Source organism: Amphiprion ocellaris, chromosome 2 (assembly GCF_022539595.1).
Source record: "Amphiprion ocellaris isolate individual 3 ecotype Okinawa chromosome 2, ASM2253959v1, whole genome shotgun sequence".
Taxonomy (NCBI): Eukaryota; Metazoa; Chordata; class Actinopteri; family Pomacentridae; genus Amphiprion; species Amphiprion ocellaris.
Genome location: NC_072767.1, coordinates 26,273,233 through 26,296,512, shown reverse-complemented (window position 1 = coordinate 26,296,512; position 23,280 = coordinate 26,273,233). Strand labels below are relative to the sequence as shown.

The 23,280-nt window shown below is 39.1% G+C and overlaps 1 protein-coding gene across 2 annotated transcripts in view; it reads left to right on the top strand.

Moving 5' to 3' along the window:
• The window catches only part of tsc22d2 (TSC22 domain family 2), a 36,296-nt gene that overhangs the window by 4,437 nt on the left and 8,579 nt on the right, over positions 1–23,280 (top strand). Inside the window, exon 2 of one of the 2 annotated variants that reach the window (XM_023280832.3) lies at positions 14,821–14,892. The exons of the other annotated variant lie outside the window; for it this stretch is intronic. Within the exon in view, the coding sequence (XP_023136600.1) occupies positions 14,821–14,892 (72 nt within the window). The remainder of the gene's footprint in view (positions 1–14,820; positions 14,893–23,280) is intronic. 2 annotated transcript variants of the gene reach the window in all.

Below are 23,280 nucleotides of genomic sequence, written 5' to 3'. Positions count from 1 at the left end.
TGCTCGGCGCACTGCATCTTTGCCAAATAAAGTGATGAAACTGCCCCCTGGGACAAATTGGTTTCCTTCAATAGGAGCACTTGGTCTTCAATTCAATTACTTTTTTCCACTACAGGCCACCTTGCTGCTGTACTGCCTCAATTAGGAATGTTAATTATAAATCCATAATTGATTACATATTCCTGAGCAGTCTAACACTGATGACTTCATTATACAGCAGGAGGGATTGCAATCAGTGGTTAATTCTGTTAGACAATTTATTATTTATTATTCAATTTTATTGGAAGCACAGTAACCAAACATAAATCAAAGTGGTATTGTGATTGATATATGACTGTGAATAAATGATTGATTACTGATGACTTGTACACATCTAAGACACTACTAAAATACTCGTGATTTTGCTGAAAACATTAATTATGTGGGAGGAATATTTTATATATTACTTTTTGTATGTTGAGTCATTAGCTCTTTGGTAACAGTACAAATAATAATACAATAATCTTTTCATGGATTTGCTTGTACAGTGGTGAGAAACCACCTTTTTGTCACTTTTCCCTCCACTACATGCGCTCACTTTCCATTTCCTTTCACTTCTGTGCTTTTTTGTCCTACACACCTTCCTCTGCTCTCTGCAAAGCCGCCTGAAACTTTTGCTATTTTTCTCGAGGCACTGTCAGTGGACCAGTCTTCAATCTTGCGTGGGTGATGAACGGGTCATAAGTACATTTGCACCTGCAGTTTTTTATTTAAAATTATACCACCTCACCTTTGTGCATACATACACATGCATACCTGCGAGCAACACAGTATGCTGTGTCTGAAGACTATGAAATGCAAGAATGAAGGTTATTGTTCTTGTGTGTTATGGGCGTTTGAACCAGTCACCGTAGTGTCACAAGTGTGGTTTTATAAACTTTCATTTGCTTCCGCCAGATTAAAAGGCTGCCGCTCTTATCAGCAATGAAGTCAATGAACTTGGGCCAATATGAGCAAAGAAACCAACTGCCAAATTTACAGACCTCCTCAACTTGTCCGATAGCTGACACATGATGTCACCGTGCAGTTGTGGAAACTCAAATACACACAAGGCGAATTTCTCCCCGCACAACATTGAATGTCACATAAACTTGCAATCTGATTGAAAGCTTAATGAAAGGTCAGCAGCAAAGTGAGAGGGAGTTCAGCTTGGTGGAACTTGTGAGTCCTGTACCTCCAAATGAGGTGCAGCTTCTGTAGCAGACAGAAAAACAATGATACCCAGTTCGTGGTGAGCAGTCTTTCTAGTGATCATGTGAAGAAATGTCAACCTTTAATGCTCACGGCAGACGTTAAAGCAACTGCCAGCAAATATGAGTTAATACTGGATTTACTTGAAGCTTAGGAGGAGCTTAGAAGGTATTCCTAAATGGTTCTCAGCTGAGTGTATTGTGTCACAAAAGTGCTTTTCATCTGTCAGTGTGCAATTATAGATGGCTGCGAAAGAAAAATTTTTGTTTAGTTTTGTTATTTTTGTTTTTATTAATGTTTCAAGCCCTAAATCTGATTTGTGTCGTACTTGTCTAGTGAATGTTGTCTTTTATTGCACATTTATAAAGTTTTAAGTTAACCACGCATATTCTACAGTGTGTAAGTGGTTACATGCTACATATAGTATGTGTATTTGCAGTTTTCAACATTGTTTTTGGGCTGTTTACATTGTAGCAGGTGAGAAACAGTTGCTGTTTGCTTGAATGTCATTTGTTAAGTAGGATGGTCATTAGTGTTGAGTCCTAAGAGGTGAAGAATCTTTGCACTGCCGTGGCTCATGACTGTGTCAGTGAACTGTCAAAGGGCTTTGTTGTTAACTGGTATATTTCAACACCTACTAAAACCTGGTATGGTTTGTCCAGAAATATATTAGGATTTTTAAAGGTTTATAGGACAATGAAATTGCATCAAGAAATACCTTTTCCCTTTATTTTGCTTTTAGAATGCTTGTCTCCATTGATTATTCGTAGTCCTAAGGTGCACATGATCAATACTTGTATGTGGTGCATTCTTCTGTTTTACCTCTTGGCAGTTTGACAGTTTTAATACAAAGGGGGGAGGGAGTGAGGACAGGGTGGGATGGAGAGTCAGGTTTGGGATGGTTTGTGTGTGTGGGTTGTAGTTTGGTTGCTGCAGTGCCTGGAAACAAGGGAGCAGCTATTTTCCACAGATAGCTGACCTGCCTGAACTTCCAAGGGACGTATTCCAGGAGCCCTGAATGGCTGTGATTGTGGGACGCTCGGGGCTACCGCTCAAGCACATGAGTCTGCAGCAGCTCTGTTTTTGGGCTGGACCACCAACCCTGCCCCCCTGTCTGTCTCCGTCTAATGTAGTTGCTCTGTTTCTTGTAACTGAGCTGTTAATACACACACTTCCTCTAAACTGCTGACGCCATTTTTGTTTTCCATTGATACCATGATCTTTTTTGTTTTAATTTACTTTAAGTGAGCTGTTCTTTCATTAGAAGCCTCAGTTTATACTTGGACTTCTCTTTGCTTAAAACTTGCAGTGGAGGTTTAGGTGTTGAGCAATCACCAGCAGTTTTTACAAGCATAATAACTGACCAGATTTGGCTTTTAATCAGGTCTCCTGGAACTGCCCTCACAGTGCTTATAAAACAATCCCCTCTTTTTGTGATGGTACAGTGAAGTGTGTTTGATTTTAAAACATGTCAGATTTGTTAGATTTGTCTATTTTTTTTTTTTTTTTTATAAAGATCCAAAGAGGCCTGTGGCGAGAGGCAAAGTGGTTGAATAAGTTAGCAAAGCAGGACCCACCCTGTTATCTCAGCAAGATGTGGTCAGGGGATCACTTCCAATTAGAGTGGATCTGCCAAGGCAAGTAAACAACCACGCTCCTGGCGGCCCACTGTAGCTAACTCAGTTTGTGCTGGAAGCAAGGCAATTGAATCAGCCGCAGAGTATTTTTTGCAGGCTGTTCCAAGAATGAGGACAATGTCTCTAAACTGTTGGTGGTTGTTGTCTTGTCCAAAATTGGCTCAGCAGAGAACAAGTCAGACCCCCTTTTTAAGTCGTTGCAGCATTTTAAGTATGTTCCAACTCCTTTCTGAGCAAAGGGACAGTCTGTTGACAGGTCCTTGTTACCAGTCTGTACTTGTTACATGAAGAAGGGGGGCTACGCTGAGCCAAGTGATTGCGCAATGTTCCAGTGGCTGCGGAGTCACCTTGGCTTGTGATATTAGCAGTTTAGCAGTGATAAATTAATCACGAGTATGCTTTTGATCAATCAAGAATATATTAGGATTATGTGTCTTTATTTTACTCATCAGTTCCATTTGTGCTTTCTGAAGCTCAACTTGTGCAATTTTTCCATACAGCAAAGAAGACCTTGTCAGTCATTTATATTTGTCCAAGAAAACTATTGTGAGCTGGACTGACAAGTGATAAAATGTACTGAGCCCTGTCACCTTGAGAAGCAAAAGTATTTCAACTCTGCTATTGCTTAAGAGCGTAGAATAAATTTAGATGACTTTCTGAAGTCTATTACTTTGGTGTGTGCCTCAGTCAATATCTGTCTTTGTAAAAATTGCAACTGTAGCATTGCAACAATGAGTTAAACAATTAGTTATGTGATTAACCATTAACTATTTCTGTAATTAGTCTAGTCATTTTTCAAGAAAAAGGTTTCGCTGTCACGTGTGATAAAAATTCTATTGTTTGAGTTTTGACTGTTGGCTAGAAAACAATTTAATGACATCTCCCAGGTCTTTAGAAAATTTGTGATAGACCGCACATTTTAAAAATTTCTGTGGATTAGACAATTTATTATTGATTTATGAGGAAAATAATTGTAATAAGTATAAAAATAAATGTCTTAAACTGTGGTCCAAGTGGTTTTCACTCTACAACATGTTAGCATGGTAAAAAAGACTTTAGCATGGTACATGCTACAACCAGTGTTGTAAAGATGACCATAATCATGACTTCAACCTGAAGAATATCGACACTACTACTACAGCAAAGACCCAAAACCTCAGGAAAAGTGATCGAATAATAAGACAGAAAATGCCAATGCAAGGCAGTTTAGGATGTGAAAAGAAACTATAAAACAGGAGTGAATTACTGTATCATAGTATGTTCAGACATTTTCATATTCCACAAGAACTAGAGAAACTCTTCATTAAAATCAACTGTTTATATGTTTTTGCTTCTCTTCACATGTCACACTGCTGCTCAAAATAGGATAAATCTTTGCATAGATTAGTGTATTAGTACCTTTAGTGAGCATTTCGCCCTTTCTCTGTTAATTGAGTTAATCATTTATAACTGCTGTTGTTGATCTGCACTCTTGTAAACAAGATTTTTAGCAGCTGGCAAGTTATGGTGAAGTTAACATTACCAGTGTGAATATTATTTGCATAAAGGGATTTGCATGTAGAGATGTTTGCCACATTGGTATATTTGCTAACAAGATAACACCAAATTAACAATTATCATGGCCTGCATTTGCGTCGCCAAACTCTGATGGAGAAGACCTTTTATTTGTCAGTAAATAAATCGCTCGTTTGACTTGTATTTCAGGTCATGGGCGTAATATAATTATGTAATCTACCACATTCGCTTACCTGTCACTCTTTGATTCTTTTGGACAAGTCGGCATGTCTATCAGTGAGATGCTTTGCCAAGTTGCGCATGTTGGCTCCATTGGGCTGCGTAAGTTTAAAACATCTTTTACCAGCAGACCTTATGGTGTCCATGGGCCCTGACTGTTGGCTATGTAAGTGAAATAGTGCCATATTTTGCTTTGTGGACAATCTGTGGACAGTTGGCAAGAGAGCTTGTATTTGCAGCCATGCCTCTTGTTTTGTTACAATAAAAGTTGCAGTGTGCTTATGAGTGAGAGAAGAAATGGTTGGCACACCCACTATGCCTGCAGGGAGTGGAAGCAGAGTGCTGCACACACCCACTGCCCTGCTGTCACACATGGATGCAACCCAGGAAATACAGCTTCTATTAAAACACTCATTCTTAAAGAACTGATACTTAAAACAAGGGGGGGGGGGGGTAATGGTGCTGTTTTTATTGACTGAGTGTTGTGATACTTTTGTAGTGTTGACGCACCGTGCAACACTACTGTGGAGGTTTATCTGTTTAAAGACTCAAAGTAGTTTTACGTCTTTCACGGTTGTGACTTTCAATGCTTTCAGCTGTGGGAAATAAATTTAGACAGCGGGCCAAAAGCAAGCTTCACTGACTGCATAAGATTAAAATCACATTGAGCTTTCTGGCATTAAGATCATTGTGTGTATTTTAAAGAAACCACCCTTATGACAACTGTGACGCTTCAAAGTCCTCCCTCCTCCAAAGTCCGCTCACATATTTCCGATTTTGTTGTCTCTGTCTGTTGGTTTACTGTAAAGTCAGATATTCTGATACAAAATTAAGGAAGTGAAAAAGAGAAAAGTTTCTCAGTCTATTAATGGACCTTTTTTTTTGTTTAGTTTTTTGCAAGTATCAGATGCTACGATTTCTGAACAACCGCTAGGTAGAAATTGCCACATATCAGTGTTTTGTGCTGTCTTTCTGATTTGGTGTAAAAATAATGCTATTGATGGACAATAAATCTTGGTAATGGATGAAAAAGATATCTCAGCAAGAAAAGAGGAATAATTCAGATCATCTGGGGTTAATGTAGTTTCGAGGTGATTCAGCGTTTTTTGTGGAGGAAGGCTTTTAAGGCTGATCAGAGCTTAGTCTTTAGGAATGAAGGAGAGTTGACTGGAAGTCTTTTGGACATCAATGTATCAGCTCTAAAAAAGCTACCTGGCTGCTTTAGAAAATGTTAAGCTGTGTGTCAAGTCATTCAGTCTCTCAGAGTGAGAAACAAAAGTCGAACAACAAGTTTTCAGTGTCTCGGGCCCCCTGGAGCCCAATATGTCTGCATAGTGACTAATGAGGATGTGTGGAAAGCATGGCAGGCAGCTGCGTTTGAGTCATCCATCCTCTCTCTGCGCTCTCGCCTGCTTTCTATGGGTTTCTTCAACTGATCTGGCTCGCTGGTGTCTGTGACTCTTCATCTGTTCTCTGCTCTTGTGTGTGTGTGTGTGTGTGTGTGTGTGTGTGTGTGTGTGTGTGTGTGTGTGTGTGTGTGTGTGTGTGTGTGTGTGTGTGTGTGTGTGTGTGTGTGTGTGTGTGTGTGTGTGTGTGTGTGTGTGTGTGTGTGTGTGTGTGTGTGTTGTATGGCAGTGTGAGATTGGCTGAGAGAGTTGAAGAGAAAAAAGAGTGAATTAGTGATTTTAGGGGGTAGCTCATGTTTGGCTTCCACTCTGCGTCTCCAGGGTCTGGGAGCTTTTTTCCTCACAGTCTCCTTTTCAATATCCAATCACTGCTAGCTATTGTTCCTCAGTCCCTTGGAGTCGTCTTCCCATGGGGGGTGGTGTAGGTCTCGTGTGTAGGTATGCGAGTGTGCATGCGATGAGATAAATCAGTTTTGGGATCAAGTGTAAATCTGCAGCTCATTTGAACGAGCCAGTTTTAGCATAAAAAAATATAAGATGTCAGGGTTCCTCAGTTATGAGCGTGAAGACTAATTCTTGGATTCACTTACCAATGATATGAATTTGTTAATGAACACCTCTTTGATCTGAGATGCCAAGGCTAGTGGATATTGATACAAGAGTCAGACTAACAAGAGATCATGGATAGCCCTGTAGCAAAATATCTGCAAGTAAAACTACAAAGAATTTGTGAACAATTTTAATGAGATTTGTTAAATAATTGCAACACTTTTATGTATATTTGTGTACGTTTCAAGTACATCTTTGGGCAGTCTGTATCAACAGCTAAATTGCAGATTAGTTGGTGAAGTTCTTAGTGATAATGTTTATCAGTAGCAGCATGGAAAAGATAAGAATCATTGTAAAGTGCAAACTTCAAAAGTATTATTTTGATGGATTTGAATTTAAGATGCTTTGTATGTACCTTTTGACCACAGAGACACTAATATGTCAATCGGCATAAGCTTCATAAAATGAAAGTTGTAATTTATAATTTTAATATACTCATGTTCTTATTAATAGTTGTGATGATGGTTCGCAGCAAGTAAGTGGAGACCACCTGCCGAAAAGGCCAACTAAGGACATATCTGTTCTGCAAAATGAATCAAACATTCATACAGGCAAAGCGTTTTTTTTTTCTGTTGTCAGCTAAGAAATGTGCAGGTTTTGTAAGAACCTCAGTTTCCTTCTTTGCTTTCAAGCCTGCTTTCACATTCTGTCAAACGCTTCCTCTGTCGTCTTCTTCCTCTTCTTTTTCTCAAGTTCGTCTTGAGTGTCTCCTCTCGTCACCATAGAACCAGTTTCTGCCCCTCACCTCTTGCGTTCTCTCACAATGAGCCGGCTCTTGCAAGGAAACGGATGTGAGTCATTGCGATTGGGTAGACAGATAACAGTTTATTCACGCTTTTAAAACAGCGGTGTTGAACAGATTGCACCTTGACTTATCACTGAATTGGGTTGGATTTGCCATAAGTGCCTACACATGTCTTCTTCACTCAGTGACTCCATCCAGACAGTGTTTTTAAAAAAAACACTTGTTGTAATTATGTGATTATCTTTAAGTATGTGTGTAACTTTATGAAACGGTCATTCCTTTCATAACCCTTTGCTGAACTTGTTACACCATGCCACTGTGAGTCAGACACTGTTCACTGGATTTCTTTAAGAGAAATGCTGAAATCGGTAAAAACTCATGCTGGTATTTTAATCATCACAAGCCTCTCATTCTTTTTGAGCTTTTTAATTGGTAACTTTAACACTGTTAGTCTTTTCTAGTCTTTTAAGTGCTGAAGAAGCATTTAACTAACATGAAACAAGTTGACCTCCTGGTCATCACTTTGGTGAGATGGGATAACTGGTTCGTACTGAACTTTCACACTGTCATGCCTCTGTACTTTTCATCTGAGTCAGCCTCTATGTTTAACTTGTTAAAATATTTCACCCACATTCTTTTCTACCATGGAGCTGTGAAACATGAACACAGCTGAGAAGCACGTGTTGACTGGAGCTCTGCTAATAAAGCTACTCTCATTTTTCTTTGTAAATAAAATGAAAAGAAATGAAAACACAGTTTTGTCCCTATGTATGGCTCCTCACTAAAAAACTGCACTTATTTATTTAAGGCCTGACATCCATCTTTTTCTTCTGCCCCATTTTTTTTTCTTTTTCTGCCTCTGCACTATTCTGTCACTTTGCCACCCCCAGCTTTGGCTTGGAACGAGGTCAGCCAAAAACTCCATACCAAACAATGGAAAATATTCAGCCACCACTTCCCGTCCTGTCAGTGACTGTACCTCAGCAAGCAGACAACAACTGAGACTAGGAAGGGCAGTGCATTGGCATTTTATCACTGAACTAGTCACTGAAATGTTTGTCATGGGTGTAAGAGGCTGCCAGCGGCACTAAACTACAGTTCTTGTCCAAAATTAGATTTTCAATAGATAGGGTCCTCTATAGTCAGCAGAAATTAGTTTTTAAGTAGTTTTGGCCCAGCAGCTGTGGTGACCTGAAACCTCTGTTTCTTGCAATTCAGTCTGCCTCTATTAATTTTTTACACCACTTAGGTCCAGTGTTTCTACAGCATCATCATCTGTAAATCTCTACTTAGTTTTCACTTTACACTTTCAAACACTTTTGGATATAAAATTCATAAAGAGTGTCTTAACTTCACTATAATCTAGAACCTCGCTCCTCACTAAAAACCTGCTAAAGGAGCCTTGGCATTGCACGCTTATTGTACGAGATAGAGATTAAGATCAAGAAAAGTTTACCTGAGGGCAGCCAATGTATTGCCCAAAAGACACACCCAGAGTATGGTATGTAAAAGGAGTTGGCTGTGATTTGTCACAGGAATCTGCTACTGCTTCATCTGCATGGAGAAATTAATGTACAGGCAAGCAGCTATACAGCAGATGGAAAGACCTTGGATCAAAGACTTTGGATCAAAGCTTGTAGAAGGCTTCTAGAAATAGGGCTCCCTGTGGAACCATGTGTAATAAACCAAAGTTAAATTTTATCGGCAAAAAAAGCCCATTCTAATAGTCACCAAACCCTTCAGACTTGGTCTACCTGTTTAGAATACTAAAGTTTATTATTAACAGTAGTCAAAAATAAGTTGTAGTGACCACTTTTTAAGAGCCACCTGTATTTTGAATCATTTCAGGTTGTCATGCTTTGGGATGGAACATGTTCTTCTCCATACGTCCTTTGTACTTCTTGTCAGATTTGTTCTTCTTGCCTGGCTTCCCTACTTGACCACAGGCAAAGTCACTATCAAGTGACAGGCCAGTGTTGTTACAGAGCAGCTGACAAGCTGGGACAGAAAAAGACCTGACGGCCAGTATGGCAGAGCTCACTGGGCCAGCGTCACGCTTCAGGAACCAATTCTACACTTTATTTGACCGGCAAAGTCAATGAACTTGAGCCCTGCGAAGTGAAATTGAGCAGACAGGGAGGCTTTGCAGCTTTAGGCTGATGCTATCAGTTGCCACCCAGCTGAATGAGCCACCCTGAAATGTGAATTATACTGACTCATCTGTACTCACGGTAACAATTATGTGTAACTCAGGCAGAAATTAACACCCTCTGCTTACAAGAATGCTCATATCAGTGTGACATATTTTCACTTATCTTTCACTGACTTTACATGTTTGCCTGTCTTTGCTGAGTGGTTGCTGCTTCCCTTGAACATTGCTAAAGTCTGAGCTGTGATCTTATTTACTGAAGTTTTTTAAGTTGAGTCACAGATGCCCCAACAAACCCCTCTTTTATTTCCTGCATGCTGAAGCCTCCCATAGGGGAGTGGGCGGGGTTGTGTCGTCAGTGGTGGTTAGCTGCACAGCTGGGACTTTGCCTGAGTCGTGTATGGCTGCGGGCTTAGCCCCATGCAGAGAGTCATGTCCCTGTTTGCCAGTCAGCCTTGTACTCTCTCCCATAACATCTCCTAATCACGGCGTTATGAGAAGATCTTCTCCAACTGCTCGGTCACATCTCATCCCACTGTCCAGTTTATTTAGCCTCTCCCCTGTCAGGCCTCAGCCAAAAAACTCAGAGAAAAGGGAGAGATAATTTTCTATGTCTGACATGTAGATAAAAATGCACAGTCCCATGTGCAGCGATCAACTTTAAAGAGTTGGTTTAAGGAACTACATCTTCAGGAAAGCAACCTGCAGTTCAAAATTTGGTTTTTGCAGTAGGTTTGGTCTTTTGCGTCACACTGCTTGTCCTTAAGACTCTATTTGACTTTTTAGATCTTTAGTCTTTAAGTTATTGTAAAGCAAGAAGCTTCATTTTAATTGGTGCTTTTGCTTTCTGTAACTTTCTGTATCACAGCAGGTTTGTGTTTGAATGTTATCAAACCATCTTGGTTATGCCACTGTAGATACAGCACCTTACACATAATATTTGAACAAGATTTTCTGCTCTTAGAACATTGTCATCCCTATTTACAGTATTTAATGTCCTAAATTTTGATTCTGTATGCCACAGTTTCTGCACATTTGAGTTGACAGGCTCTTTTTAACATGTGATAAAGGGCTGTCACTCTAACTGCTTCTCTATTGACAAAAAAAAATTGGCTGCTAAATCCCTTGTTAAGCACACATCATGAGATCAGGAAACAGTCTCTCCTCTGACAGTATGATGTCTCTTTGCTTCAGGCAACTCACCCAACATGAAACTCTTTTTTTCTCCCCTTTTTCTTTTGCATGGTTGTTACTCATTTTTGAAGGTATCCAATATATCTCACAATACAATGAGACATTATGAGTTCCTGCTGTAGAAACTCGAAATGCCTGTCTACAATATATTTTCATATTGTTTTATTCCAAATAATAATGATACAGTCATTAATTTTATGTAGATTATCAGACCCCAGTGAAGATCTCATGGATTTTGAGACTCTCTCAGAAGGTACACAAACAGTGAGCAAGCAGTGGCTGTAGCTGACAACACTCTGGGGCTTCATCTAATGAAAGAAGATTTAGTAAAGTGTAACTCTGATGGACAGAAACTCACCTTAAGGTCAAGTGCAGTCGTGTGCACATCAGTCAGATTGAGAGATAATTTCCTTCTAAATGAATGCCCGAGGGTCCCACAAAAGTTCTCGTCACGTTTTCTAGCCCATCTCACTGAGGCCTGTAGGCCATCCAGGCAAGAAGCTATGTTTAAAACACACGTACCTTCTTTTGATCTTTTTTTACAAGCTTTGATTTGACTATAGTTGCTTAACAATTTGCCTCAAGCAGTGATGCTAGTTGCAGCTGAATGAGACCAAATTAATTCAGGTTACAACATGACTGTAGACAAGTTCAAGTATAATTCTAGTGAAGGATTTAATACATGTTTGATTCAAGCTAGAACTTACAATCATTTTTATAGGTGATAATTCTGCCTATTATTTCCTTGATGAACTTCTCTGTCTACAGGCAATGCCAGAAAATATTGAAGGGTTGCTACCAGGCCCAAGGTGCCATATTGAGACATTTGTTTCAAAGATATTCATTGTACAGTTAGTTTTGACCCTAACATCTGCAAAGGATGAACCAGTGGAAGTTTGACTTTTTAACTTGAAAATTTGAAATGCTTAATCAGTTGTTTTAATTTCTGCTGGACAGTTTTCAGTTGTTGCACTATTGTCTTTATTGTCTTAAAATTATTTCTAGTTTTATAAAGGTGCCTTTTTTGTCAATTTATCAGGACTGTTGTACATCAGCTTTAATTAATGCTTTTGCATGCAACAGCTGCAGTATGGATAACCTTCACCCATACTTTGCATGTGTGACTAAGACTTAGTCCTGGGTGTTAAAATGACAAAGATATGTGCCAGTGATTTACACTTCATCATATTAGCTGACTGTTCGTGCAGGGTTCCCGTGCAGTGATACCTGGACCTGGTCCAGGCCAGCCACTCTGTATGTATGTTTTTCCTTGCTGTGGTAACATTATAATTATCACTTGTGCATCTTGGTAAACTTGGGAATGTGGTTTACAGTTCAAAGTAAAGTGGTTAAAACACAATTAAGTGTCTTTCTCCTGGTTGAGATGGAAAAATAAGTCATCAATAAGTATCTGTAGTTATCGGTCCTGACTGAAATGAAACGCTTTAAAAGCGTCTTCTTACGCTTGAAGGATTTTTTTTCATGAATGCTTTTAAGAGCTTTACGCTGGAGGCCTTATGTCATGTTTTATAGTGTGCTTCAGTACTGACATATGTGTACACGCTAGCGACAAACTGTAGCTCACTGGTTCCAATAAGTTAAGTTAAACCAGTCAAGCCAAAAAAGAGCTGTCTCCTTGCAGCTTGCTTCATCACTCGAGAGAAAAAAAAGCAAAAATCAGAAGAAAAACTTTGAAAACATAGACTTCATAACATTCCTAAACATGCACACACAAAGCAAATCAGCCTAACTTATAACAGCACATAGGAAAAAAAGCAGCAACAGCAAAAATAACATACATATAGAGGCAAAAATAGAATTAATGATGTATTTGGTATACAACAAATGTTTATCACTGGTCTAAAACACTTTCTCTAGTTTTGTATCCTATACTAACTGTTAAATTATATGTAGTGTGTATTTTGCTGTGCACAGAACACAAACTAGTAATACAGTAAAAAGCCAAACAAACCCACATGCTGGGTCTTTAAAGTGGGCTTTACAGGGCTGTGTACTGTCCTCTACATAAAGCTCTTGTAAAGACCTCTCTACTTGCTGCAGTAGGTGAGGCCCCTCGAGGGGGTTCAGGTGAGGTGAAACACCACAATCCCCAATTTTCCTTGACTCCTTTTCTGTCTCCACTTCCTTGTTTTTAATTTGCTGCTTTTCACTCAACTGTTTTGTCTTCTCTTTGGCCTGGTAAGCTCATCCTTCATACAAAATTCTTCTTGTCCATATAAAACAAGGTATTTCAACTCACTCAGAACACTGAGGTCACAGCTGCTGGATTAAAGTATGTTGTTTGTGAACTCTTGAAGCTCACAGCGTCTAAATGTCTCACTAGTGCTTCAGGAAACTCGAAGGTCTTGAGCTGCTGTTTGTGGGGTGTGGCAGAAATAAATCTGTCATGGGCTTAGACATGGAAACATGGTGGTAAATCAGGCTCGACAGTCACCAGCACAGTAGTGGATGGTTAACCCTACTTTTCTAGTTTTGGATGTGAATTCCTTTCCCCGCCCGCTTTTGTCTCTCGATCCTCCTGGGTCTTGTATATAGGGAAAGTGTTCACTTTACAATTTTGTCGACCACCCTTGCTCTTATTGTAGTACAAGTCTCCTATAGAAAGTTTGACATTGAGTCTGCAAACAGGAGGGTGACTGACATGAACCTGTTCTTCAGCATTTGTATGGTCACGTTTGATTTACTAACCTTTTTTCAAGACACTGCTGTTAACTTGTCTGTCGTTTTTTTCAGTTAGTGTCATGGACAGTTGTTTTTGCTTTTTCTTTCCCCCTCCGCACTCTATAGCCTTTTATTAGTTTTAATGTGCTTTCCAATCATGCTTTGTTTGGACATTAATGGAATGCTTGGAGTTTGATTTCATTTACCTTTTTAAAACATTGTGGCAATTAAAAACAGTTAAGCAGCTTATACACACCAAAAGGCAAAAGCAAGACATGAAAGACAGACAAAATATAATTTGAACAATTAATATAGAGATTAAAAACAGCAGAATAATGATGATACAAAAGTGTTGGATGTAAACCTCAATAAAGTGCTGCCAACCCTTATATTTAGGAAGCGACAAGACAAAGAAGAGAACAATAATAATAATTGAATAGATTGCATTACTGCATGTAAGCTTGTTGGGTTGTTTTTAAATTCTGATATCTATGCTGAGATTTTCAGTTGGACTTGGTGTTATTATGAACTTGGTGTATTAACACCATGTGCCAGCAGTTACCTGAATGCTGATAAATATTTAATGCGCCTCGTAATTTTATCTTCCCCTCAGCTGTTGTGTCAGGAAAACTGCCCCTGTTTGAAGTTCACTTTCTATTCTGCAAATCAGTTCTGCCAAGTAGTTACAGAGCAGTAGTGCATTCAAAATTGTTAATAGTTGACTGGAGATGACAGAATTAATGCAACTTCTCGTCCAGATGTGTCCCTGGTTGGTGATGATCTTTGACTGGTTACTGAAGATTAGCTGTCAGTATGTTGTGTAGAGTTAAGAATGTTTTATTAGATTATTAAACATCAGACTACATGATCACACATAGAGAGCAGATACTCATGACTGAAACTGATCATATGAATGTTTTGTCTGCTTTAAAGTTTCAGCAGTTTTGGTGTTAATTTAAGGAGAAAATGGCCTAAAGACCATTAAATATTAATTTCTTGTGCTTTACAAATCTGTAGTGACAAACCACATTTTGATTTAGTTCTCTATTTTATATATATGTATGTATGTATGTATGTATGTATGTATGTATGTATGTATGTATGTTTTTTTAATATACTTGGAAGAGTCCCGCAGGAACAGTTGTTCAAACTGTAGAGAAACTATACGGATGTTATTTTCACATCTTAAAGCAAAACCTTCCTTGCTGACAATTCTTGGTTTATGCACCCACAATGGTCTTGGTCTTGCTACATCATGTCATTAGTGACTAGGGCTGTGTGGTGTGTGTTGTATCACCATTTCCTCTCAGTGTGGTTCAGGATCTTCGTCTACTCTCTCATTCACATTCTGTCTCCCTCCTCTCCCAGTGTACGAGTATCTCTTCCTTTTCTCATGTTTCTCCTGTCTCTGTTTCCTCCCCCATTAAAATGCAGGAACCCGTCCACTGCTTTCTACCAGGCTTTCCGGCCTAGCAGATTACGAGGGTCAAAGCCCGTCAACGATAGGTATGAGCTCGGGTGTGTTTACATGTGTGTGGCCTGGACTGGCTGGCTAAACCAGACCCTGCAACCCTTGAACTTTTTGCACCTTGCAAGACAGGGTCTAACTTAACAAGTCATTTAGCTGTTTATAGAGTCCTGAAGTGTCAGTTTTCTGAAAACACGTCAATAACTGCTATCAATGCGTGGCATTGACATTAATTTCCAGTGAAGGGAAATTTGTTTTGGAATTCATAATTTGCAGGACATTTATTTATTTAGCTCTTGGATCATGGTTAACATTGTTAATAAACTCAGATGTCAGTCATGTTCCTATCTGACCACAGCTACATAGCTTTTAGACAGAATGCATTTTATAAACTCAACATAATATTTTTTGTGCATGTCGTGCATGTATGGTTTTGATGTTAGTTGTTCAGTTTAACAGACATACTTCTTACTGCAAAGACAAAATGCTCAGGGAAAGAATTAAATGTAGTGAAAGCATTAACATTGCTGTATTGAAATACTTAGTTTCACACAACTGGCACACTCTTTTACTTGTTAAAAAGAAAAATATTATGTTGTGACTAACTACTATGTTAAATGTCTTGTCAAGCTGGACATTTTAGTGGGTGTGAGTGTGTAAAGCATGCAGAGAGCATGGCACTGGAAGAACATCAGGACTATCTGGATCTGGCAGCATTTCACTGCTCTGTGACACTTTGAGTGTCTACGTTCGACCAGTCACGAGGATCCTGTGCTCAGGTTTCTTTTACCCCTACGATGAGTGCAGCAAAGTACCAGAGAGCTCTATTGCTGCAAATAGCAGATCCCACTGAGATAACAGGACAGATATTGTGTAATGTAATGTCAAATTCTCACAAATCTTTTGTATGAGGAACTGGTGATTAACAACTTCATTGATTCTAAGAAGTGTGCTTTAAAGTTCATTCTCAGCTTTTAAGAAGCCACTCTAAATCCAAAGAAATTGTCAATAGAGCTTCAGCTGCGCTTTTTACTAATCCTTCATGGCTGCTTTTGTGTTCAATGCTTTGAACTAAATCAAATTATCTTCATCGGTCAATTAAAAGCCAAAGGTTTCCCATGTCTTTACGTCGTCGTCACCAAAGCAAATTAAACGACAGAGAACTACTTTGATAGACATTTAAGTCATTTTTGAAGGCATTAAATTAATTCCTTCCAGCTTCTCCTCCAAACTTCTCCTCAGCCAAAACAAGTAATTCAAAGACTTTACTGTGGGTTGTAGGCTGTTGTGATGAGTAAAGTACAACTGCAAATTTAAAGCTGTCACGCAGATAGGAACTCTTGGTGCTACACAAAGCTGCTATCAACACACTGTCTTAAAATTTAGCAAACAACCATTAAAAAAGAAGAAAAGATAGAATTCGGCATGAAATCACAAAAAAAAAATCTACATTTGTGTATATGTATGACAAACATTGCCAAACCCAATTAAGTCTGTCTATTAGAATCCCATTATAAAAAATAGTTAAATCCTTCAATGAATTGTTAATTTTTCTTAAGTATGTTGATGCCTGTTAGGTAACCTGTTCCATAGAAAACCACCAGTTGGTTGTTACGGGAAGATATGCATATCTATGGTTTGCATTACCACAAACAGTTGTTGTTTTCAATTACACTCTCATGGAGGCTGCCAAGATACACCAGCAAACAGACTTTGATTTTAAGGCGCATTTGTCACTCAGGTTCTTGATGTTGAATATGCGGTTGACTTAACATGTCAGTGAGCCATTTTTTTCCCAAGGCCGCAGAGATCCTTAGGGATACCTTAGGGTGTTTTAACTTAGCTTGTTACATAAAAAGCAAACTTGAGCCAAGTTTAGTCATCAGTGTCACTATTGCACAAGTGGCCTCGGATCTACACAACGTTCATAATCATTCTAATTCATAATTACAATGGTAGGTCTTGAAAAATCCTTTGTCCAACATCCTATTTTAAGGCAAGTGGTGCAATTAAGGGCCATACACTAACTTTTTTCATGTGCTATATTGATGTACCTAACTTTTTTTATTGGTGCACCAGCAAATAATTCATCCCAATTTTTTTTGCTGTGCCTTTTGATGCAGAAGAACACATTGTAAGCCTAAATATTTTTGCATTTTTTATGCAAATTGGTAATTACTTAACACATCATGCAAACAGGAATATATACTTACAATACACAGTTGTCCCCTAAACAACTCGCATGCATTATCAGATGGTATTAAGTGTGCACAGAGATGCCTCTAGTCCCCACTCAGTTTCTGCAGCACATACTATCGTGTGTGGCCTAAAATTTGTTAGATTGAGTGAAATCAGGTGTTCTCATGTAACATTTACTTAAACTGAAATATATGATATATGTGATACTGATTATATCTATCTGATTGTATCTACCTGGGTGGGCAACTCAAAGGCACACAGAAAAACCTGTGCCAGTGCAACCAATTAAAAATTTTAGTTGCACTTGACAGATTTTTGGAGTGTTCCTAATGTATGTTTGATTTGTTTAATTTTCGCCCTAGTTACTCCAAACTAGGTACCTCGGCCAAGGAATGCATCAGTTATGTGACGATCAGCATTAGTTTGTCTGTTTGTCTGTTCGCAACATTACTCAAAAGCGGACTAACGCATTTGGATGAAATTTTCAGAGAAGGTCAGAAATGACACAAGGACCGAGTGATTAGATTTTGGCAGTGATGCAGCTTATAGTCTGGATCCACAGATTTGTTAAAAATTTCTGTATCATTGCGAGACAGCGGCACGGCGTCGCAGTAACTGTGACAGCAAGTGAACACTAAATCAGTTGCCTGCTGACGATCACATGATTGCGATCCTACTACAAATTGACCACTGCGGACTTATTGGGACTCATTCGTTGGAAATGATACAAGGAACAATTGATTAAATTGTGGGGGTGTTTCTGAGTCCCATCAGTTCCCGCCGCCCGCTACATATTTAGGTCATGCGATTTGGTATCTGTACAAAACGTACACATGCATAACACGTGGTGTACGGTACATCCATATTACATGGCCACATTCTATGTTGCTGTGATTTTTGATCATCAATAACTAATAAACGAATCCTGCATATCTAAAAAAAAAAAAAAAAAAATTAAAAATGCTGCATTTCTGACAATGCCATATGGGGGATTGAACAGCCTTGGCGGAGTACTGCGCTCTCTGAGTGCTTTTCTTGTTTATTCTGGGACTGGCTAAACAGTAGGCTTTGTTTCCAGTAGGGCTGGACTTGAATATTCGAATATTTGGTCGTGATGGTGGTATCCGAATATTAATTTTGAGATCCAAATATTCGGATTCCCCCCCCTCCCGTCAAACAATATCGCGCGATCCGAATATTCAGCTCTTCCCTTCGTCTACTTGCACCCCCTCACTACCCTCCATCCACCGCGTTGCAGGATCTGAATATTCAGATATTCGTCATTAATTGGAGCCGAATATTCAGATAGCGCGACATTGCTATTCAGGCCAGCCTTAGTTTCCAGTTGTTACACAGTATTGCATTTGATTTAAAATAGCATAGATTGTAACATGATAAATGACATGCTGATAGTTTATCAACAAAGGCCATTCTAAACAGCTGTTGACAAATGACGTTTAACAATTACAGAAGTAATTGTGTTAGTAATCTGGAGGCTGTGTGCATGTAATGTGCTGCTGTGAACATGAGATCGTCCACATGACCAGATCCTTTAAAGCAAGTCAGCCGATGTTTACATAAAACAACAGTAGCAGTTGAGCAAGTGTGTGTCGTCACAGCCGGTAAAAGACTTGAAGCTTCTGTTTGTTCCTCTTCCAGCTCATGTTTGCCTCTGGGCTCAGTGAGTAACAGTACAGCTTTATTCAAAACTTTTCAACTAACCGCAGGTAAATCTGAGAGAGATGCCTCATTCCACCTCCCTTTGTCTTGAGCCAGCTCTCCTGCAAGGTCGGACTTGTTGGAAGTCAAGGGGATTGCTTGCAAACAGTTTGAGGGCATAAAGGAGCATTCCTGAAAATGATTGCTTTGTGAAAAATGTAAAACCTCAGTTGGGCAGTGTGCCTCCTCATCCGCAATATTTTGCACAAGGTTCTGCTGCACTGTGGGCATCAACACATTCTTGCCTGTTTATCTTTACTGTGCCACATCTGCTGTTGCTCTACGGGCTAACATAAGGGCCAAAATGATTCAGAGCTTGTGGAATAATATACCAAATGAATTTTAAAACCACCAATTGTTTATAGCTTTATGGAAATCTCTGGTAAGACTCTGCATGACAAACTTGCATTTGTGAATGTAGAAACCAGCACTTTCAGTCACTGAGGTGAATCAAAGCAAAACAAGAGCTGAACACTTAGTGTGTTTATTTTGTTTCTCCCTTCACAGAGTCAATTATGCTCGAGCACATTTTGTATAATACACAACAAATGGTAAATTGCAGTACCACAGCAACTACTGCAGCATCACACTGCCTCAGCAGTCAAAAAACTGTTTACTTTCCATACGGAACATCTGAATAAGGAAAAATTGGTTCCTACTTATAGAACTGAGCAGTTATTGGCTCCTACAGTCAATGTGTAGAATAAATTTGCCATTGCAGAAAAAAAAAACTACTGAACAAAAATTTTCTGAAACCTACAAATCAGACTCAGAAAAAAATTGACCTGACATTTCTAGTTTGAGTCATTTTTTAAAAGAAAACATGCAACATTCCCAGGTTTCAACTTCTGAAATTTGAATATTTTCAATTTTTTGTTGTCTTTTGTGATAGTAAACTGGACATGTTTGGTCTTTGGATTGTTGGTGAGACAAAAAGATGACATTTGAGATGTCAAATCACACTTTGGGAAATTGAGATTTTTGCTCTTTTTATTTTTTTTCCATTGACGTTACAGTCGAGTCTATCTGTAAATTTATTGAGAAAATGAGGGGAGCTGAACTTGAGTGGATAGGACGCATAAAGCATATGAACAAAAAAAACAGCAGCTAGGAGATTAGGCAGGACGTCATAATGTTATGCCTAATTGGTGTATATTATGAGATTTATTAAAATTAACAAATGAATCTATAATGAATAATTGCATCACCTGTACTGGACATCATTTGTGCACAGACACTGATATTTTTCACAGGCTAATAGTTTTAAAAATATTTATGAATATAATTTCATAACTCTCCTACTGACTCATCTGGGATCCCATACAACTCTGCTTCAGTCTCCTCTCAACAACTCCTCTCTCAATTGCAAAGATGACTTTATTTTAGCCTAACTAGATTACAAGTTGCACTCTACATCTGTAAACATTCCAGCAAAGCGATCTGTTGGTGCGCTGAATGGATTTATAGTAAGTTCGCGATTGGTCCCAGGTAAAGCAGCAGCAGCTGCAGCAGCCCTTTTACTGCTGTCTTTGCACAATGATCAACTTTATGATTGTGGACAATAAAGAAAAGACAGATTTATATTTGGTCTAAGCACACTTGATCAGTGGGACCAGACTCAGCCAGGGAGAGTTATTTGATCCAGACCAGGTACGTGGCCACTGTTTATGACACAGAAACAAACATTCATTATTGGGGCGAGGAGCAGGAAAGTTGAACGTGGGAAAGCTGCAGTTTGACTCTTGATTTGCTGATTGGAGACAACAGTGCCAGTGAGCTATTTTAATGGTTTGGTTGTGCTTTTTTTTCAATAATCTGCCTTTATGTTGGTGTTACATAATCTATCACTGGTTTATTTCACATTTGTTAAAGCTTAAATTTTTACCATACGCCTATTTCCTCGACAAAGCCTCAGTTGTAGTCACCTGCCCTCCATACAAATGAAAAACACACCCACACACAAAAAACACATTGTAATTACTAACAGACTGTCTGACCTATCCTCAAAGGACCCAACCCCATTCAGTGACAGAGTCTTTCTCTTCAGTAAGTACACAATTTTGAAGGGATTACGCAGCGGTTGTATGGGAGCCCCCCTCCAGTGAAATCACTAACTGCAGTGCCTTGATGGAAATGACATAACCTGACATTGTGCAGAGCTCTGATCTCAGACCTAACAAGCCTTTTCAGATGCAGACAGGAATTGATGGATGGTGACCGTAATCATCAAAGATATTTACCACTTACATAACAGACCACGTCTCAATGACAGTACTGTATGGCGGCAACATTTTCATTCTGTCAACTTTATCTTTGGAAACTGTGCTGACATTTGACCTTTATTTATCCAGGGAAAATTTGCTGAATGCACAAGGACCTTTTCAAGACCATCTTACCTCAAAATTTAGTCAGTTAAAGACATTCACATGAGAGAGACACCTAATACAACCACAGGCGTCTGCTGTTCACCATTAAAAATACTCACTCGTCCAGCAGAGGGTCAGATTGCATATACATAGTCACCCCAACAGTAGCCGATGAAGCGAGTGATGCATTTAGCCTGTAATGCAATTGATGTTGCAACTAATGATTATTTTTGCTTTTGAAAACAAAATTTTGATTAATGGATGAATGTTCATCGTGAAATCCTGAAAATTCCTGTTATGTTTTACTACAGCCGCATTTCAGTTTTTCCTTGATTGCCTAATCGATAAATAAACTTTCTTTTGTTCTGAACTCCGTTTTGACACAGTTGACACTTCTGGCCACAAATCAAATTTCTTCCTTTTAGAACATTTAAGCTGTATCTTCGTAGTATAATGTCAAATTGAGATTGAAGCTCAAGCTTTCTCTAAAGTTAGATACAAACCACAGAAATATACAGCGGCTGAGACATGTTTTGGTCAACTGTCCCTAACGGCATTAGTGTGACCCAAACCCTCTACTTCAGAGAGGAAGCCCAAATGAGGTTAAGTCCTTGATCCTGTGATAAATTCCCTGCTGAATACAGAGGCTTGTTAACGGTAAGGTGCCAGGATTTTCCCATTAAAACCTCAGAAGTAACACTATTACTTTTAACACATTCCACTGGGGCCTTAATCCAGATTGAACCAAACAAGTGGCACGGGCCCAGATCGCTCAGGCAAAGAACAAGCGGTGAAACTTGATATCGAGGTATCGTGGTGCATGCTGAAGACCTGGTTTTAGTTGAACGCCATTTTGGAAGTGATTATTTAAGGACCCCTGCCTTGAATCTCCCACTGTTTGCATATGGAGTTTGATGGTCACATTACACTGTGGCTCTTTATCGTTTCTTCGGGAGCTGCAGAGGTGGCTCTGCAAACATGAACAGATCCCTGCTGGCAGTTATTTTAGCCCCTAGACTGCCTGAAATAATGAGACCTTCCATAAACTGCTTAAATTAACAGTGATAGATAAAGTTCATCCGCTGTCTCAAGAATTCAGATGTTATTCTTGCTTGTATTAAGCCCCTGAGGGACTCAACTACTTCTCATGCTCCCTGTCATCCGGTTTATCCGCCAAGACGTCTACTTCAGTTGTCCATGTCTTAGGGCAGGACAGACTGGGTGGCTTCCAGTAAATCACAACGTGGACATTAGCTGGACGAGGAGTTGCTTGTGCACCAGTCGAGTGATTATGCAACAGGCGAGGTTGCAAGTGGGACAATTCCTCCGGGCTGTTTATGAGGAAGCTTGGTGGCAGCAGACACACCTCCTCATGACTTTGATTTAGTGCTGGACAAATAAAACTTCCCCAAGGCCTGTCTTATTATGTTTAGTCTCCATTGTGTATTTGTAGACCTCCACTTGTGTAGACGACACGTCTCAACAATACGGCATCCAAAAAATTCACCTCGTTCAGAAACAAAAATTAACATACTGCACATAACATACTTATCCTGCAATTGTCACCATTGTTTGAAGCTTTACAATACAATCACGTTGGAAGCAGTAAGTCCAGATTCTTTCCTTTGTGACTATTTTAGTTCAGTGTGCAAATTTAAGTCTTTATGAGGAATTTCAAGTGTGCATCACTAAATACAAAGTGCTCATCTTGGATTATGTAACTTGTTTCTTTTTTGTAATACTTCGGTTTCAGGTTGCTTCTTGGATCACGATAAGTGTGTTGACAGCATGCATGTTCATAGTTTCACACATCTTGGAATGCAAATTATAATTTTGTTGACACATTTTATAATAGCAAGTGAAAGATAAATGTGAGCAAGCAGCTGAGGAAGTAAACAATGGAGGATTACACTGCAGAAACTGTTCATCTTGAAGCATGATTGGATTTAAATTGTATGTGAAAAAACAATCTGAGCCCACAGTTATCCTGGCTGAGCTCAACTAAAAAACATTTTCTAGTTGTAGCTTATCAAAAGTAAGGATCCAATATGTGTTGTTGCCTTGTGAGAGTAAACCGAAAGTCTTTTTTGGGCTGTTTATTGGGTACAATTAGCAATTTGAATTTGACTGATGTGACTCTTG